We start from the raw sequence: 19,584 nt of genomic DNA on the forward strand, positions 1-19,584 counted from the left end.
CAGCTTTTGGTGAACGCGCTTCCTGACGTTGGATTTGTTTACCAAACACGCTACAAAAATAGCTATTTGGACATAAATGATGGACATTACAGAACAAAACAAAAATGTATTGTGGGAGTCCTGGGAGTGCATTCCGACGAAGATCAGCAAAGGTAAGTGAAAATTTATAATGCTTTTTATGAGTTTTGTTGACTGCACAATTTGGCGGGTAACTGTATGGCTTCCGTTTGTGGCTGAACGCTGTTTTCAGATTATTGAATCTTGTGTTTTGCCGTAAAGCTTTTTGAAATCTGACACAGCGGTTGCATTAAGAACAAGTGTATCTTTAATTCTATTTAAAACATGTATCTTTCATCAAAGTTTATGATGAGTATATCTGTTATTTGACGTGGCTCTGCAATTTCTCCGGATATTTTGGAGGCATTTCTGAACATGGCGCCAATGTAAACTGAGGTTTTTGGATATAAATATGAACTTAATCGAACAAGACATATATGTATTGTGTAACATGAAGTCCTATGAGTGTCATCTGATGAAGATCATCAAAGGTTAGTGATTAATTTTATCTCTTTGTGCTTTTTGTGACTCCTCTCTTTGGCTGGAAGAATGGCAGAATTTTTCTGTGAGTTGGTGGTGACCTAACATAATCATTTGTGGTGCTTTCGCTGAAAAGCCTATTTGAAATCGGACACTTTGGTGGGATTAACAACAAGATTACCATTAAAATGGTATAAGATACATGTATGTTTGAGGAATTTTAATTATGAGATTTCTGTTTGAATTTGGCGCCCTGCACTTTCACTGGCTGTTGTCATATCGCTCCCGTTAACGGGATTGCGGCCATAAGAATTTAAGCAAGGCTCTTTACCCTAATTGCTCCTGTAAGTCGCTCTGGATAAGAGCGTCTGCTAAATGATAACATTTAAAAAAAACTAATTAAGTATTGACTCAGGGGGATATATTCGTGCTTTATTTTTCACTAAGCTTTAAAAAAAAATCWGATTGTTTACTTCCACTTGACATTAGTGTTTTGTGTAGATTGTTGACAAAAGCCTATTAAATAAATCAATTTGAATCCCACTTTGTAACATAATAAAATGAAGAAATCAAAGGGGGGTGAATATTTATGATATCCACTGTATGGCAATAGTGTGCTCTACGCTGACAAATGGTGAGTAATGTATCATCCACAAGGTTGTGTCTAGAAAGACATCCATTCCAGGACTAAAGCAGACAGGGAATGTGTAACAAACACCCTATTCCCTACATAGTGCACTACTTTTGACCAGAACCCTATGGGTCCTGGTCAAAGTAATGCTCTACGTAGGGAATAGGGTTCCATGAGGCACACTCAGGGTTAGTAACAGGAATGAACTGAAGTGGAGATTCTTCCCTGCCTGCCTTGTATTATTAATCTCTCTGAGAGTGGAATAAACGGTGTGATCTTGAAAATACTTTAATACTGCTGCTCATGAATATACATAACCGTTTGCATAAAACTTGGATTTCTGGTCTCCCAGTTATTTAATTACAGATGCATACATCCCTGTGTCGTCTGTACACTCCCAATTCCTCCCTCTTTCCTTCTCACCCCTCCCTTCTTAATCTCTCCCATTTTTTTCATGCACAGCTGAGCATAGCTAAGCATGACAGCCCAAAGTCATACGACAACAGGCAAGTCAAAAAAATTGATTTTATTCAACCAATAATAAACATAGGGACATTCATTAGATAAAACAAGATATCAACACCCAAAGGCCTGTCAGAGTAATGGGTATTGAGTGAGGTGTATGGTTGTATGCTTCTAAATACTCCATCTAGAATCCATAATAAAACTGTTCATAGAATTAATGTATAAGATTTTTTTTTAATAACTTTTATATATATATATATATATATATATATATACACACACACAGTGGGGAGAACAAGTATTTGATACACTGCCGATTTTGCAGGTTTTCCTACTTACAAAGCATGTAGAGGTCTGTACTTTTTTATCAGAGGTACACTTCAACTGTGAGAGACGGAATCTAAAACAAAAATCCAGAAAATCACATTTGTATGATTTTTAAGTAATTCATTTTAAGTAATTAATTTGTTTGATCAGATTGAAAGGATGGGAAAAATAAACAGTATGGGAAAAACATTGAGCACATATACATACCCAAACAAACATATTCTAAATAGTTTTTTTCTTACTCAAAAGAAAAACACTATATAATAATCAAAAGTAAGATCATCTCAAATATAGATACACTACAGTTTTACTGCAATTATAGGATAAAGGTCAAAACATCAATCAGTCACAAGGGATGATAATCATCATTTTAATAGTAAAAACATAACAATCAAGTAAAAAAAGCAATCTAAAATGCATCCAAACACACTTGTTCACCATGCACCACTTTGCTTATCATATCAATTAAGTACTTAAAAACAAACATGGATTTCAAGAAACTCAGGTTACCTGACGTATTTCTGATAGTTTTTTCTTCTTCAAGTAGGCTATTTTCTGTCAGCCAACCGAAAGAAGGAAATAATTTCCCCTTTGGAACTGTGCCTGACCAACAGCTCAACACAACACACTCATCAGACTAACTCATCACCTTAAAATAGGTTTGGGAATGTAAAAAAACTCTACTTGTAGGAAGACACAATGGCTCTCTCAATAAGTCTTTCTGTGATTCCCTGCATCCTATTTCCTCACCTCAACCATATTGGAGGAGACAGTGCAAAATGGGAGGATTCAAGGAAAGACTAATTGAAAAAGAGCCATAGAAAACTGCACATTTAGAATTCTCTCCTCCTCCCCCAACCTCCACTTCTTCTTCTCCCCCCTCCATTCTCCCTCACTCCTCCCCCCCGGCTACAACCCCTCTCTCCTCTGTGGTCGTCTCTAGGTGCTTGTTGCAGGGGGCGTCGCTAACTTGCTCTGTCCCTGCTTCCTCCTCCTGTCCGTCTGGGAGTTCCATGTCCAACTCCTCAAAGGAGGAGGAGCTGGAGCTCCTGTCACTGCGGTCTTCACCTCCTCCTCCTCTGTAGTGTCGGATCAGGGAGGGGACGCTGGATGGGGCTAGGGAGGTCTCTCTGCTGTCTGACAGGAAAATACCACTCCCTGAACTGCACTCACTATTGGAGTCCGCACCTAGTGAGACAGGGAGAGAGAGAGTAAGAATAGTTAGAGGCCGCACTTAGGGAGAAAAAGACATGGGGAGAACAGGCAAGACTAAGGAGAATGCATACCTTTTTGTTGGCACTGTGTTACTAAGCAGAATGAATGAAAATGATGAGCATAACATATGTGAATCAACAAAGACAGACAGACACAGACAGACAGACACATAGACAGACGAGACCTAGATAGACAGATAAATAGATGGATAGACAATACATATAGACGGACATACAAGACACTTTAAACAATGCCACTTTAATAATGTTTACATATCTTACATTACTCATATCATATGTATATACTGTATTTTATACCATCTATTGCACCTTGCCTATGCCGCTCGGCCATCGCTCATCCATATATTTATATCTACATATTCTCATTCACCCCCTTTAGATTTGTGTGTATACGGTAGTTGTTGGGGAACTGTTAGATTACTTGTTAGATTTTACTGCACTGTCGGAACCAGAAGCACAAGCATTTTGCTACACTCGCATTAACATTTGCATGTGACAATTAACATTTGATTTGAGTGGCCAGACGAAAGCCACTACTCAGTAAAAGGCACATGACAGCCCGCTTGCAGTTTGCCAAATGGCACCTAAAGACTCTCAGACCATGAGAAACAAGATTCTCTGGTCTGATGAATACCTATGGTGAAGCATGGTGGTGGCAGAATCATGTTGTGGCGATGTTTATTTGTCACGTGCGCTGAATACAACAGGTGTAGACCTAACAGTGAAATGCTTACTTACAGGCTCTAACCAATAGTGCAAAAAAGGTATTAGGTGAACAATAGGTAGGTAAAGAAATAAAACAACAGTAAAAAGACAGGCTATATACAGTAGCGAGGCTATAAAAGTAGCGAGGCTACATACAGACACCGGTTAGTCAGGCTGATTGAGGTAGTATGCACATGTAGATATGGTTAAAGTGACTATGCATATATGATGAACAGAGAGTAGCAGTAGCGTAAAAGAGGTGTTGGCGGGTGGTGGTTGGGACACAATGCAGATAGCCCGGTTAGCCACTGTGCGGGAGCACTGGTTGGTCGGCTCAATTGAGGTAGTATGTACATGAATGTATAGTTAAAGTGACTATGCATATATGATAAACAGAGAGTAGCAGCAGCGTAAAAAGAGGGGTTGGGGGGGGGCGCACAATGCAAATAGTCCGGGTAGCCATTTGATTACCTGTTCAGGAGTCTTATGGCTTGGGGGTAAAAACTGTTGAGAAGCCTTTTTGTCCTAGACTTGGCACTCTGGTACCGCTTGCCATGCGGTAGTAGAGAGAACAGTCTATGACTGGGGTGTCTGGGTTCTTTGACAATTTTTAGGGCCTTCCTCTGACACCGCCTGGTGTAGAGGTCCTGGATGACAGACAGCTTAGCCCCAGTGATGTACTGGGCCGTACGCACTACCCTCTGTAGTGCCTTGCGGTCAGAGGCCGAGCAATTGCCGTACCAGGCAGTGATGCAACCAGTCAGGATGCTCTCGATGTTGCAGCTGTAGAACCTTTTGAGGATCTGAGGACCCATGCCAAATCTTTTTAGTTTGCTGAGGGGGAATAGGCTTTGTTGTGCCCTCTTCACAACTGTCTTGGTGTGTTTGGACCATTCTAGTTTGTTGTTGATGTGGACACCAAGGAACTTGAAGCTCTCAACCTGCTCTAACTACAGCCCTGTCGATGAGAATGGGGGCGTGCTCGGTCCTCCTTTTCTTGTAGTCCACAATCATCTCCTTAGTCTTGGTTACGTTGAGGGATAGGTTGTTATTCTGGCACCACCAGGCCAGGTCTCTGACCTCCTACCTGTAGGCTTTCTCGTCGTTGTCGGTGATCAGGCCCACCACTGTTGTGTCGTCTGCAAACTTAATGATGGTGTTGGAGTCGTGCCTGGCCATGCAGTCGTGGGTGAACAGGGAGTACAGGAGGGGACTGAGCACGCACTCCTGGGGAGCTCAAGTGTTGAGGATCAGCGTGGCAGATGTGTTGCTACCTACTCTCACCACCTGGGGGCGGCCCGTCAGGAAGTCCAGGATCCAGTTGCAGAGGGAGGTGTTTAGTCCCAGGATCCTTAGTTTAGTGATAKGCTTTGAGGGTACTATGGTGTTGAACGCTGAGCTGTAGTCAATGAATAGCATTCTCACATAAGTGTTCCTTTTGTCCAGGTGGGAAAGGGCAGTGTGGAGTGCAATAGAGATTGCATCATCTGTGGATCTGTTTGGGTGGAATGCAAATTGGAGTGGGTCTAGGGTTTCTGGGATAATGGTGTTGATGTGAGCCATGACCAACCTTTCAAAGCACTTCATGGCTACAGACGTGAGTGCTACGAGTCTGTAGTCATTTAGGCAGGTTGCCTTTGTGTTCTTGGGCACAGGGACTATGGTGGTCTGCTTGAAACATGTTGGTATTACAGACCTAATCAGGGACATGTTGAAATTGTCAGTGAAGACACCTGCCAGTTGGTCAGCACATGCCCGGAGCACACGTCCTGGTAATTCGTCTGGCCCCGCAGCCTTGTGTATGTTGACCTGTTTAAAGGTCTTACTCACGTCGACTACGGAGAGCGTGATCGCACAGTCGCCTGGAACAGCTGATGCTCTCATGCATGCCTCAGTGTTGCTTGCCTCGAAGCGAGCATAGAAGTGATTTAGCTCGTCTGGTAGGCTCGTGTCACTGGGCAGCTCGCGGCTGTGTACATCAACTTTATATGGCCTTATTTCCGAGTCTTGGTGGAAAGTGTTTGGGGACATGACAAAAACTAGAGGGATAACTAGCCAGGCTACAATATATGTTTTGAATTAGCTACCTAGTTAGTCTGTTTCTATCATATTTTATAGGCTAGGCCTGCCTGCTGCTAAAATGTCTAACTGTAGTCTCTCCTTGAGCGATGGCCCACTTGCACACATGCAGGTGATATGTCCACATACTGTACGGACACGCTAAAATGTCATATTCTGATACTGGCTGATATGTTGATTATTATGTGATTGATCAAATATTTAAAAACTGTGCCTAATAAATTATATTAACAGAAATTATGAGATACATTTCTGACCTGAGAAACAATTTTGTATGAACACTGCCCTGAGAACATGTATATATCACTCTCTGTATGAGTGGTGGGCATAAGCTCAAGAAGGGACACTTTAAACTCAGCATTTCTAAGTGATAAATACAACACAAATCGTTTTGCGTTTCAGTTTTTAGTGTCTATGTCAGTGTTTTTGCAGCAGAGTGATGGTTTGGTTTGTTAGTTCTCCAGTGTACCTAATAGCAGATAGGACAGACAGGATCCTTCCAAATGTTTATTTATCTCATTCTGTCACAGTGGCTCACACACACCACCCAAGGACAAAGAGGGAGAGAGAGACCAAGAGAAAAAGACAGAGTGAGAAAGATAGGCAGAGAGAGAGAGATGAAGTTGAAGCTGATAGGAAATGTCAGACTCACCAAAGACTGAGCTGTTGACAGCAGTTTATGTTAAAGGGTTTACCACCTGTCTATCTCTTTCCATATCATTCCAAATTGACCAATGTGCAACTAATGAAATGACACCAAACAACACTGTCAGGACAATAAGTCAAGACCCTTTCCTCCTGTGTGACTTCAGTTAGCCTACACTTGGCGACATGAGTAAAATTATAGTAAATAGCTATGAAACAAAGCTAAGCAGAAAAAATGTGCTCTACACACAGACACAAACTCACAACCAATGGTTTTTTGTCTGAATAAAACTGCCTCATTGCAGTGCAACTGAAATCTAGCCAAGAGCTGTCGCTGATTAATTCACACTAGACTAATTTACATGTGATGGATAGGAAATAGTGGAAACTGAAATCCGACAGTGAACAGCACGCACGCACGCACATACACACACAAGCTTAGTCACATTGGCTTCTGCCTGGCTTAAATTTGAGAGGAAATGTTCAGTGGTGCCTTCAGGCTACCAGCTAGCTAGTCTTCCCACCCTTCAAAACTATAATCGATCCATTTTTGCTACTTGCTTATAGAGTATGTGAAATATTGTGTGGAACTTTTAGCTTGTTACCATTTAATGTGCTTTCTCCAAAGGATTTTTAAAAAGCATTCTCAAAAAGCCATAGGCAATACTGAGCAGTGAGATACAGGCTAACACAGCTATATGTCACAGAGTCTCTGGGTTCGCGCCCAGGCTCTGTCACAGCCGGCCGCGACCGGGAGGTCTGTGGGGCGACGCACAATTGGCCCAGCGTCGTCCGGGTTAGGGAGGGTTTGGCCGGTAGGGATATCCTTGTCTCATCGCGCTCCAGCGACTCCTGTGGCGGGCCGGGCGCAGTGGCGCGCTAACCAAGGGGAGCCAGGTGCACGGTGTTTCTCCGACACATTGGTGCGGCTGGCTTCCGGGTTGGAAGGCGCGCTGTGTTAAGAAGCAGTGCGGCTTGGTTGGGTTGTGCTTCGGGGACGCATGGCTTTCGACCTTCGTCTCTCCCGGCCCGTACGGGAGTTGTAGCGATGAGACAAGATAGTAATTACTAGCGATTGGATACAACGAAATTGGGGGAGAAAAGGGGGTAAAAAAAAAACACAGCTATATGTCAGAAACTTATGAAAAGAAACTAGCAGGAAAATGCAAGTGCAAATCCATACCATGTCCACCCACTCTTCAGTGCACCCTTACATGTTAGTAAAAGACAGAGAGGAAGGGTGACTTTGAGAATGGAAGGGAGGCTGACAGAGGGGGGGGAGGCGGGGTTGTGGAGTTGGCTGGCCCTGTCACAAATACAGGGGGGCGATGGTCGAGCAAGGCTCTTGTGTTCCGGCTGACCTCTGTGAGATGAGACCAGTCAGTGATTAGACCACTGGGTACCTGTCACAATATCATCACACCCACACACACACACACACTCACACAACACACACAGCACACAACACACCACCACACACACACAACACACACACACACACACACACAACACCGTCAGCGCGGGACACAGGAATAGAGAAGAGCAGGATTTGTCACTGTTAACTCAACATTCAGTAGGTCTGCAGCCATGTGTGGAGGGAGCATGAGAGAGAGGAGAATGACATAATTCTGGTTGCCATGAGTGTCATGGGTGTGTGCACATGCTTTGTGTGTGTGTGTGTGTGTGTCTGTGTTGCACCATTTTACATCCCAATCTCCTACTGAAGATCCTAAGTCGTGTAGACAGAAGGGTGTTGAGTTATTTCCCAGCTGAAGCCCCAGTCTCTGTGCTTGCCTTGGAGGACTTTTGTTGTGGAGTTTAGATCAGTTAGATAACTGGGTCCAAGTCCCAGTTTGTCTCTGTGTAAGTGTGTGTGTGTGTTGTGTGTTGGCCAGCAGGCAGCTGATTAGGCTGGCTTACAGAAGCTTTGCCTCAGCCCAGTTTCTCACAGCCTGTATGGCTAAGTCTTCCTACCACAGACATATCTGCCACAACTGCTCTCCTCTCCTGTATGTGTGTGTCTATGTGTGTCTGTACGGGGTGGAAAGTTGAGGTGAAAGTATCAGTGATTGAATTGCAAAATAAAGTGTGTGTGTGTGTGTGTGGTGTGGTGTCATCTGTGGTGTGTGTGTATCTGTTGCATGTGTGGCAGAACTGAGGTCCCACTGGTGTATTAGGCTGGAAAATTGTGATTCCTCACGGTGAGAGAGGACAGGTCATCAAACATTGAGAGGTCCACACACACGACATCCCACTGGTACCTGCACCGCACGCACCCCCCAACCCACCACCCACCCGCACACCCCTGTTACTGCTACTCTTCCTCTGTTGTCTTAGATCACCATCAACACAGCTGGCCCTGCATGGCTACTACATTGACGAAAGCGCTGCAGCCGCAACAATTATATTTCTCTCTGTTTGTAGTCACCCCCCAATGTGCACAGGTATTCACAACCACACACACATACATGTTTAGATGGATAATTCTGCGCTGCCACACACCATTTCACCCTCAGGTCTTCCTATCACCCACTTCGATGCATTTACCACCCACACTTTACATCTGTCCACCCCAACACACCCTGCTGTAGGTCCTTCCGCCAGCCACGACGCTGTGACCCGCCCCGCTGCGTGCCCTGCAGGTCCATCCCCCAGCCACCACGCTGTGCCCGCCGCGTGCGTGCCCTGCAAGGTCCGCATCCCGCCAAGCCCAGCTATGCTGTGGCCCCCCCCTGCTTGCGGTGCTGCAAGGTCCATCCCGCACAGCGCACCATGTGGTGCCCCACTGGCCGCTGCGTGCCTGAAGGTGCGCATCCGCCCAGCCCACACGGGGTACTGTGCCTGCCCGGTTCGTGCCTCAGGTCCTCCCAGGCCCCACGCTGTGCGCCCACCCGCTGGTGGGGTGGGGGGGGGGGGGGGGGGTTTTGGCGTGCCTGCAGGTCCATCCCCGCAGCCCACCACGCGGTGCGCCGCCCGGCTGGCGTGGCCTGCAGGTTCTTCATCCCCCAGACCCACCACGCGGTGCGTTGTCCCGCCCCGCTGCGTGCCTGCAGGTCCATCCCCCAGCCCACCACGCTGTGCCCCGCCCCGTGCCTGCAGGTCCATCCCCCAGCCCACCACGCGGTGCCCCGCCCCGCTGCGTGCCTGCAGGTCCATCCCCCAGCCCACCACGCGGTGCCCGCCCCGCTGCGTGCCTGCAGGTCCTTCCCCCAGCCCACCACGCTGTGCCCCGCCCCGCTGCCTGCCTGTAGGCCAGGACCAGGCCCAGGCTGCCTCCCCTCCCTTCCCTTGTGGCTGGAGTAAAGTTAATGGCTCACTTGACAGGTTAAGAGCTGAGTGGAAGATGATTTAAAGGGAAATCAGGCAAGCTGAAGCAGTAGGCCAAGCTCACGGCTCCTGGAAGCATATCTCTCAGAGATATAGCCTTCGCGGTCTATGGTAGATATGAAGTCACAGCTATGTGTTGATTTAGATCACTGAACTTTCTCATCTTATCAGTTTGTGCAGAGTCATCCATGGAATTAGGTCTAGGCAAATATGTGGCCCTCAATACCTACTATAGGAATCTGCCAAGAGTCAAACAGCCTGACATACAGGTCTGATGTTCTCTTTCTGTCAGACACTGACACCCCCCCCCATACACTCCCACAGAGACAGACAGACAGTGTGTACAACACCTCCATGACACACCCACAGCAACAAATTCTATCCCTGGTGATGTTTGGGTGGAGACTAATCTTGTGCACCATCTCACTATAACGTGTTATCTGCAGCTCTGTCTCTCGCTCGCTCTCTAAAACATGAATTGTCTATTTTGGCTCCCCTCCAAGTCTCACTTCTAGTCTGACCCCTCTTTATTTCCTTTAAAATCACCTTTTTGACTATGTTCTGCATCAAAACTACCTGCATGAGTTTCTGTCCAAATTATTTGGACAGACACTCATGAGCCAATATGTCCAGTCATTCCTAAACATATCCTCATAAAGCAGTTACATTGGCTGTGTCTCAAATGGTCCCTATATAGCCTATAGGGCTCTAGTCAAAAGTAGTGCCTTATGGAAGGCAATAGGGAGCCATTTGGGATGCAGACACTGTTAGTATTCATAAACCTCATCTCTCATTCTTGCTGTTGATTAAACATTAGGTGCCATGCCACAGTGTTAATGGAGCCCAGAGGACTCTGCTACAGCCCAGCCCAGCCCAGTCTAGTATGGGTGAGCACTGAGCAGCATCAGGCCATACATATGGTGGTGGTGAAGGACAGACCCTGAGTAAGTGACGTCTACCCAGGTGTGTGTGTTTTATGGGCATATGGTGGTGGTGGTGGCTGTGACCAGCCCCCTGGTGAGTGACAGCAGTGTTCTGTGGGTCTTAGCCTTTCATTAGCACCTGACAGGGTGTCACTCACAGGATACAGTGTGTGTGTGTGTGTGTGTGTGTGTGTGTGTGTGTGTGTGTGTGTGTGTGTGTATATGTGTGTGTCACTCACAGGACAGGAGCACACCCTAGGAGCTCATAAACACAGGCACACTACGACACACCGTGGGGATTCAGCTCATAAACACAACCAACAATCAACAAGGTCCAAATCCCTTTGGTACCAATTGGAAATTGAAATGATGCGACAATAACACACAAAACATATACTGCATACGTTTTGAACATTATTGTCCAATTGAATTATACAAAGTTTTTGTAGTTTTTCAAAAATACACTATTCTCTGCTAATACCATGGAGTGACCTGTTATTCTGTGGATCACCATTACATTCACATTATGTGTATTTCTCTGCCAACTAGCTATCTGTGTTCTAACACCTTCCAATGTGGACAGTCATATCCATTATTACTAGTGATTCAATCAGTTAACAAAGAAGCATAGGTCTACTGGTTCCCCTGCTTATTGACTGGGCAATGGCCTCAAAGACAAAGCGGTGAGCTCCCAATCCATATGAGGATTGTGCTTCCATTGATACAGTATGTATTCCTTAAAATATATAGTACAGTATGCCCATGGATGTAATAATGTAGGGCAGGGGTATTCAACTCTTACCCTATGAGGTCCAGAGCATGCTGGTTTTCTGTTCTACCTAATAATTGCACCCACCTGGTGTCTCAGGTCTAAATCAGTCCCTGATTAGAGGGGAACAATGAAAAAAAGCAGTGGAACTGGCTTCAAAGTCAAGAGTTGAATTTGACGGATGTAGGGTGTCCAATCAAAAACGCATCTTTTGACCTATGGGAAAAATAAATGTTTAAAATTGTCTTTCTGTTTAAAATTTATAGAAGTTTTTTCCCCTGTAGGATGGCCAAAATTAAGCGGACTAAATGAATGGAGCCTAGAGAGAAAAAAAAGGTCAAAAATCTGGAAAATAGCGTCAGCTAGGCTGGATACTGTGCGAGAATAAAGGCTAACTGACAGGCTCAGCGTTGAACTTGTCATCCTTCTCGAATCCGGAAGACATAAAACAACAGAGATCGATATCGTTTTTGAGACACGACATGTAGGCTTATGGTAGAGAAATTAAAATTGAATTCTCTGGCACCAGCTCTGGTGGACATTCCTGCAGTCAGCATGCCAATTGCACGCTCCCTCCAAACTTGAGACATCTGCGGCATTGTGTTGTGTAACAAAACTGCACATTTTAGACTGGTCTTTTATTGTCCACAGCACAAAGTGCACCTGTGTAACAATCACGCAGTAAAAAAAAATGTGTGCACAAAATTAGAGAAATAAGATTTTTGTGCATATGGAAAATTTCTGGGATCTTTAATTTCAGTTCATGAAACCAACATGTTCATATTTTTGTTCAGTGTAGCTTTTTGCAACCCATGGAAACAACTTTGCAGACTACCACCACAACATGTAAAATCCCCAAAAGTCGCTGTGAGAAAGCTGCACTGCTCCTCCACATAGCTCGGTGCTTATTATCGGATGTAGTAGGTCACGAAATCTGACTTTTAGGATATAATGTTAATGTTATTTTAGAGAGAGACCCCGCTGAACTATTCAGAACATGAAGAATCATATTTGTCTTGGTAAAATGCATTTTATAATATAAGGAAGTGAAATTATCACCACCAAAGCTGGCTCACTGCAGGGACAACAAGCATTACAGAACACATGACGAGAGACAGAGAGTGAGAGACAGTGAGAGAAAGTGCATGAGCATGTTCATTTTCACCCACTCTGGGCAGAGTGGGTGGACACCCCAAATAATGTTCTCTACTTGTACAGTACTAGGTATAGCCCAGTGTGTGTGTGTGTGTGTGTGTGTGTGTGTGTGTGTGTGTGTCTAAGGCAGGGATCTCTAACCCTGTTCTTGGAGAGCTACCCTAATCTAGTGCACCTGGCTGATTAAGCTGAATCAGGTTAGTTACAACTGGGGTTGGAGGAAAAATCTACAGGAGGGTAGCTCTCCAGGAACAGGGTTGGAGAGCCCTGGTCTAGGGCCTACTGTAGTGTACCTGTGATGTCGGTCCCTCTGTCCTCCTCAGAGTCATTGTCTCCCAGCAGCCTCCTGTCCGGGTCCTGACGGACCTCCGGTACGTAGAAATCTCCCTGGCGAGCCAGAGGACTCATGTAGTGGATCAAGTCATCTCTGTAGATCTCCAGGCATGGGTGTGCACACAACTTCCTCTCCTGGGGGGAGAGCGGGAGGAGGGGGGGGGTGAGTGGGAGGGAGAGAGAGAGGGAGGCAACAAACAAAGGTGAGAAACAAGGGAGCTTACATTACACAGGATTATACAAGTCATGGGAAATGGGGGCCTAGCTGCACGGACACATGCATACGCACACACACGCTAGCACACACACACACACACTTATGTATGGWGGTATTATAATTTTTTTTATTGTATTTTTTATTTCACCTTTATTTAACCAGGTAGGCAAGTTGAGAACAAGTTCTCATTTACAATTGCGACCTGGCCAAGATAAAGCAAAGCAGTTCGACACATACAACAACAGAGTTACACATGGAGTAAAACAAACATACAGTCAACAATACAGTAGAAAAATAAGTCTATATACAATGTGAGCAAGTGAGGTGAGATAAGGGAGGTGAAGACAAAATAAAAATATATATATTAATATAAAAAAATTAAAAAAAGGCCATGGTGGCGAAGTAAATTCAATATAGCAAGTAAAACACTGGAATGGTAGAAATAATGGGGTGCAAAGGAGCTAAATAAATCAATAAATACAGTAGGGAAAGAGGTAGTTGTTTGGGCTAAATTATAGATGGGCTATGTACAGGTGCAGTAATCTGTGAGCTGCTCTGACAGCTGGTGCTTAAAGCTAGTGAGGGAGATAAGTGTTTCCAGTTTCCGAGATTTTTGTAGTTCGTTCCAGTCATTGGCAGCAGAGAACTGGAAGGAGAGGCGGCCAAAGGAAGAATTGGTTTTGGGGGTGTCCAGAGAGATATACCTGCTGGAGCGCGTGCTACAGGTGGGTGCTGCTATGGTCACCAGCGAGCTGAGATAAGGGGGGACTTTACCTAGCAGGGTCTTGTAGATGACCTGGAGCCAGTGGGTTTGGCGACGAGTTTGAAGCGAGGGTCAGCCAACGAGAGCGTACAGGTCGCAGTGATGGGTAGTATATGGGGCTTTGGTGACAAAACGGATGGCACTGTGATAGACTGCATCCAATTTATTGAGTAGGGTATTGGAGGCTATTTTGTAAATGACATCACCGAAGTCGATGATTGGTAGGATGGTCAGTTTTACAAGGGTATGTTTGGCAGCATGAGTGAAGTATGCTTTGTTGCGGAATAGGAAGCCAATTCTAGATTTAACTTTGGATTGGAGATGTTTGATGTGAGTCTGGAAAGAGAGTTTACAGTCTAACCAGACARCTAGGTATTTGTAGTTGTCCACATATTCTAAGTCAGAGCTGTCCAGAGTAGTGATGTTGGACAGGTGGGCAGGTGCAGGCAGCGATCGGTTGAAGAGCATGCATTTAGTTTTACTTGTATTTAAGAGCAATTGGAGGCCACAGAAGGAGAGTTGTATGGCATTGAAGAGTCCAAAGAAGGGCCAGAAGTATACAGAATGGTGTCGTCTGCGTGGAGGTGGATCAGAGACTCACCAGCAGCAAGAACGACATCATTGATGTATACAGAGAAGAGAGTCGGTCCAAGAATTGAACCCTGTGGTACCCCCATAGAGACTGCCAGAGGCCCGGACAACAGACCCTCCGATTTGACACACTGAACTCTATCAGAGAAGTAGTTGGTGAACCAGGCAAGGCAATCATTTGAGAAACCAAGGCTGTCGAGTCTGCCGATGAGGATGTGGTGATTGACAGAGTCGAAAGCCTTGGCCAGGTCAATGAATACGGCTGCACAGTATTGTTTCTTATCGATGGCGGTTAAGATATCGTTTAGGACCTTGAGCGTGGCTGAGGTGCACCCATGACCAGCTCTGAAACCAGATTGCATAGCGGAGAAGGTATGGTGGGATTCGAAATGGTCGGTAATCTGTTTGTTGACTTGGCTTTCAAAGACCTTAGAAAGGCAGGGTAGGATAGATATAGGTCTGTAGCAGTTTGGGTCAAGAGTGTCCCCCCCTTTGAAGAGGGGGATGACCGCAGCTGCTTTCCAATCTTTGGGAATCTCAGACGACACGAAAGAGAGGTTGAACAGGCTAGTAATAGGGGTGGCAACAATTTCAGCAGATCATTTTAGAAAGAAAGGGTCCAGATTATCTAGCCCGGCTGATTTGTAGGGGTCCAGATTTTGCAGCTCTTTCAGAACATCAGCTGACTGGATTTGGGAGAAGGAGAAATGGGGAAGGCTTGGGCGAGTAGCTGTGGGGGGTGCAGTGCTGTTGACCGGGGTAGGGGTAGCCAGGTGGAAAGCATGGCCAGCCGTAGAAAAATGCTTATTGAAATTCTCAATTATTGTGGATTTATCGGTGGTGACAGTGTTTCCTATCTTCAGTGCAGTGGGCAGCTGGGAGGAGGTGTTCTTATTCTCCATGGACTTTACAGTGGAATTTGTGTTGCAGGAAGCAAATTTCTGCTTGAAAAAGCTAGCCTTGGCTTTTCTAACTGCCTGTGTATATTGGTTTCTAGCTTCCCTGAAAAGTTGCATATCACGGGGGCTGTTCGATGCTAATGCAGAACGCCATAGGATGTTTTTTGGTTGGTTAAGGGCGGTCAGGTCTGGAGAGAACCAAGGGCTATATCTGTTCCGGGTTCTACATTTCTTGAATGGGGCATGCTTATTTAAGATGGTGAGGAAGGCATTCTTCAAAAATAACCAGGCATCCTCTACTGACGGGATGAGATCAATATCCTTCCAGGATACCCCGGCCAGGTCGATTAGAAAGGCCTGCTCGCTGAAGTGTTTCAGGGAGCGTTTGACAGTGATGAGTGGAGGTCGTTTGACCGCTGACCCATTACGGATGCAGGCAATGAGGCAGTGATCGCTGAGATCTTGGTTGAAAACAGCAGAGGTGTATTTAGAGGGCAAGTTGGTTAGGATGATATCTATGAGGGTGCCCGTGTTTACGGCTTTGGGGTGGTACCTGGTAGGTTCATTGATCATTTGTGTGAGATTGAGGGCATCAAGCTTAGATTGTAGGATGGCTGGGGTGTTAAGCATGTTCCAGTTTAGGTCGCCTAGCAGCACGAGCTCTGAAGATAGATGGGGGGCAATCAGTTCACATATGGTGTCCAGAGTACAGCTGGGGGCAGAGGGTGGTCTATAGCAGGCGGCAATGGTGAGAGACTTGTTTTTAGAGAGGTGGATTTTCAAATTGTTTGGGTACAGACCTGGATAGTATGACAGAACTCTGCAGGCTATCTTTGCAGTAGATTACAACACCGCCCCCTTTGGCCGTTCTATCTTGTCTGAAAATGTTGTAGTTAGGGATGAAAATTTCAGAATTTTTGGTGGTCTTCCTAAGCCAGGGTTCAAACACGGCTAGAACATCCGGGTTGGCAGAGTGTGCTAAAGCAGTGAATAAAACAAACTTAGGGAGGAGGCTTCTAATGTTAACATGCATGAAACCAAGGCTTTTACGGTTACAGAAGTCATCAAAAGAGAGCGCCTGGGGAATAGGAGTGGAGCTAGGCACTGCAGGGCCTGGATTCACCTCTACATTACCAGAGGAACAGAGGAGGAGTCGGATAAGGGTACGGCTAAAAGCTATGAGAATTGGTCGTCTAGAACGTCTAGAACAGAGAGTAAAAGGAAGTTTCTGGGGTGATAAAATAGTTAAGGTATAATGTACAGACAAAGGTATGGTAGGATGTGAATACAGTGGAGGTAAACCTAGGTATTGAGTGATGATGAGAGAGATATTGTCTCTAGAAACATCATTGAAACCAGGTGATGTCATCGCATGTGTGGGTGGTGGAACTGAAAGGTTGGATAAGGTATAGTGAGCAGGGCTGGAGGCTCTACAGTGAAATAAGCCAATAAACACTAACCAGAACAGCAATGGACAGCAATGGATATAAGGCATATTGACATTAAGGAGAGGCATGCTTATTCAAGTGATCATAAGGGTCTAGTGAGTAGAGGTTGGTTGGGGACACGGCGATTCAGACAGCTAGCCGGGCCATCGGTAGCAAGCTAGCATAGGAAGGAGGTCTGTTTTTAGCCACCTCATGCGTTTCCGTCGGTAGATTAGTGGGGTTCCGTGTGGTAGAGGGGATCAATCCAATTGGCAAAATAGATATAGTTATAGTGACCCAAGAAAAAATTGTCTGATAGACCTATTCAGATAGAAGCCGATAAGACAGCTAACGATTAGCGGGCCGCAGATGGGCATTCAGGTAACGTCGCGACGGAGGGGCCAGTTGGATAACTCCCTCGGGCAGATAACGTCGGTAGTCCAGTCGTGAAGYCCCGGTGGAGCTCCGCATTGGCAGTAAAACGGGTCCGGATAGGTGATTGTAGCCCAGGAGTGGCTGATGGAACTCTTCAGCTGGCTAGCTCCGGAATAATTGCTCCGGGATCGACGTAAGCCAATAGACACACGGGTAGCAGCTAGCTAGCTGCGAYATCKAGGTGTAAATGTCCAGAGCTTGCGGTTGAAATCCGGGGATATGGAGAAAAATAGGTCCGGTATGTTCTGGTCTGAGTCGCGTTGTACAAAAGTGSCGATAGATTTTCYAGCTAAAGGAATAACTGATGACCACAAACCGTGGTTAGCTGAAATACTAACGTTAGCCAGTAAACTGGCTAGCTTCTGGTTAGCTTCTGGCTAGCTTCTATTGTGGATTTCAGATTTMAGGTAAATAATACTTTWAAAAAAATATATTGGTGAGGCGGGTTGCAGGAAAGTAAAATATATAAAAGATATGCGAAGAAAGGTGTAAATATATATATATATATATATATATATACGGGACACGACAAGAAGAGGACAAAAAGACGTCTATGACATTGACACTGCTATGACATCTTGGACGATATGCATGTGGTAAATGTGGTATTGTAGATATGAAGTGGTGTAATAATGTTATATGTACTGGTTTATTTTTGTCTTAATTCGTTTGGACCCAAGGAAGAGTAGCACACACACACACACACTTCCTGTCGAGGGTGGACTTAACGGGGCTGAGGCCCGTCTTGTCATATCAGTAAGATGGCTACATTGTGGCGCATCGCTCTAGGAAACCGAAACACAGAAAACAAACATACTGAGGTACTATAGTTGCTCCTAATATTAACGCATTTCCAATAAAATGTCATGACAACTTTAACAACAACTGGACAAAGACAGTGTATACATGTCTGTAGACACACAGTGGGGTCTGAAATGATTGACACCCTCGATAAAGATGAGTAATAATGACTGTATAAAATAAATAATACAAATACTAAGCTATATTGTATGCAAACCAATTGGATAAATTATATGTTATACCAATACAACAGTTCAGAGAAAGATTTTGTTTCACAAGTAATACTTTTTGTCTCAAAAAGGTATGCGTCAAAATGATTGACACCTCTTATAAATAAAGTAGTCAAAGGTTTAGTCCTATCTGACATGAGTTGGAGGCTGAAGGACACATGACCTCTATAGTAACTGCTATGTTGTGTTACTTTAATCCATTTGTCTAGTAATGCCAGTGTACATAAAACCGTTAATAACAGACAAGGCTTTGAAGGTCTAGTCACATGCAGTGAGCCTAATAAAAATGGATGATGCCTGAAGTGTCTGTACTACATGTGGATACGTATGCGTATGTGTGCCCAATGCCCGCTTGTGGATGTGTGTTTGTGTGAATGTGTGTGTGTTTATGTGTGTGTGCGTACGTTCATATGCTTTTAGATAAATGTACCAATTGGAGAATGATCAGGCTGATGTACAAGAGAGACTGGCAATAAGTCACTACTTAATATCAGAGCTGGGAAACTGAGTCGTCCTCTGTCCCTCCTCCCCCCTACACCATGGCTTTGATCCTCTGCTCTGTCTTTAATGTATGAATAACCTATCTGGCTTTAACCAGGCAGGCAGGTATGCAGAATGAAAGCCCTGTATGTTGTTCATCCCCTTCTCCTGTCCTCTATACTCTTCCCCCTCTCCTGTCCTCTATACTCTTCCCCCTCTCCTGTCCTTATACTCTTCCCCTCTCCTTCTCTATACTCTTCCTCCTGTCCTGTCCTCTAGAAGAGAAGTGGAGGGGAGATCCCCTGCTTGTTAACTTTTAATGCACACAATTTTCTTATTCTGCTCACACAAGCCAGACCAGGCAGATGGCTGCCGTTTTACTTTTGCATGCAGCGTCAACAATCATACATTGGCATGGCATCTTCGCTCACACACACACACACCACACACCCAGGCCACCCCGATGGGCCCGTGGAGGGGGGCTCCTTAAAAAACACCTACACTACACAATCTCATCTTTCTGCCCAACGGTCTTTCAGCCTACGTACTGTAGTGCACAACAGCAAGGTTCCCCCTCTCTTCATACCTGCCAGAGCCCTCCAACGGTCAG

At 45.2% G+C, this 19,584-nt stretch overlaps 1 protein-coding gene across 1 annotated transcript in view; it reads right to left on the bottom strand.

Annotated features, from left to right (window-relative positions):
• Positions 1-2,687: 2,687 nt before the first annotated feature.
• LOC111970325 (testis-expressed protein 264 homolog) overlaps positions 2,688-19,584 on the bottom strand; it is a 94,683-nt gene continuing 77,786 nt past the window's right edge. The window contains exons 3-4 of the mRNA XM_023997000.2: positions 13,092-13,266; positions 2,688-3,148 (exon numbers count right to left, since the gene is read on the bottom strand). Of these exons, the coding sequence (XP_023852768.1) occupies positions 2,853-3,148; positions 13,092-13,266 (471 nt within the window). The 3' untranslated portion in view covers positions 2,688-2,852. The remainder of the gene's footprint in view (positions 3,149-13,091; positions 13,267-19,584) is intronic.

This window comes from Salvelinus sp. IW2-2015, linkage group LG11 (assembly GCF_002910315.2).
Source record: "Salvelinus sp. IW2-2015 linkage group LG11, ASM291031v2, whole genome shotgun sequence".
Taxonomy (NCBI): Eukaryota; Metazoa; Chordata; class Actinopteri; order Salmoniformes; family Salmonidae; genus Salvelinus; species Salvelinus sp. IW2-2015.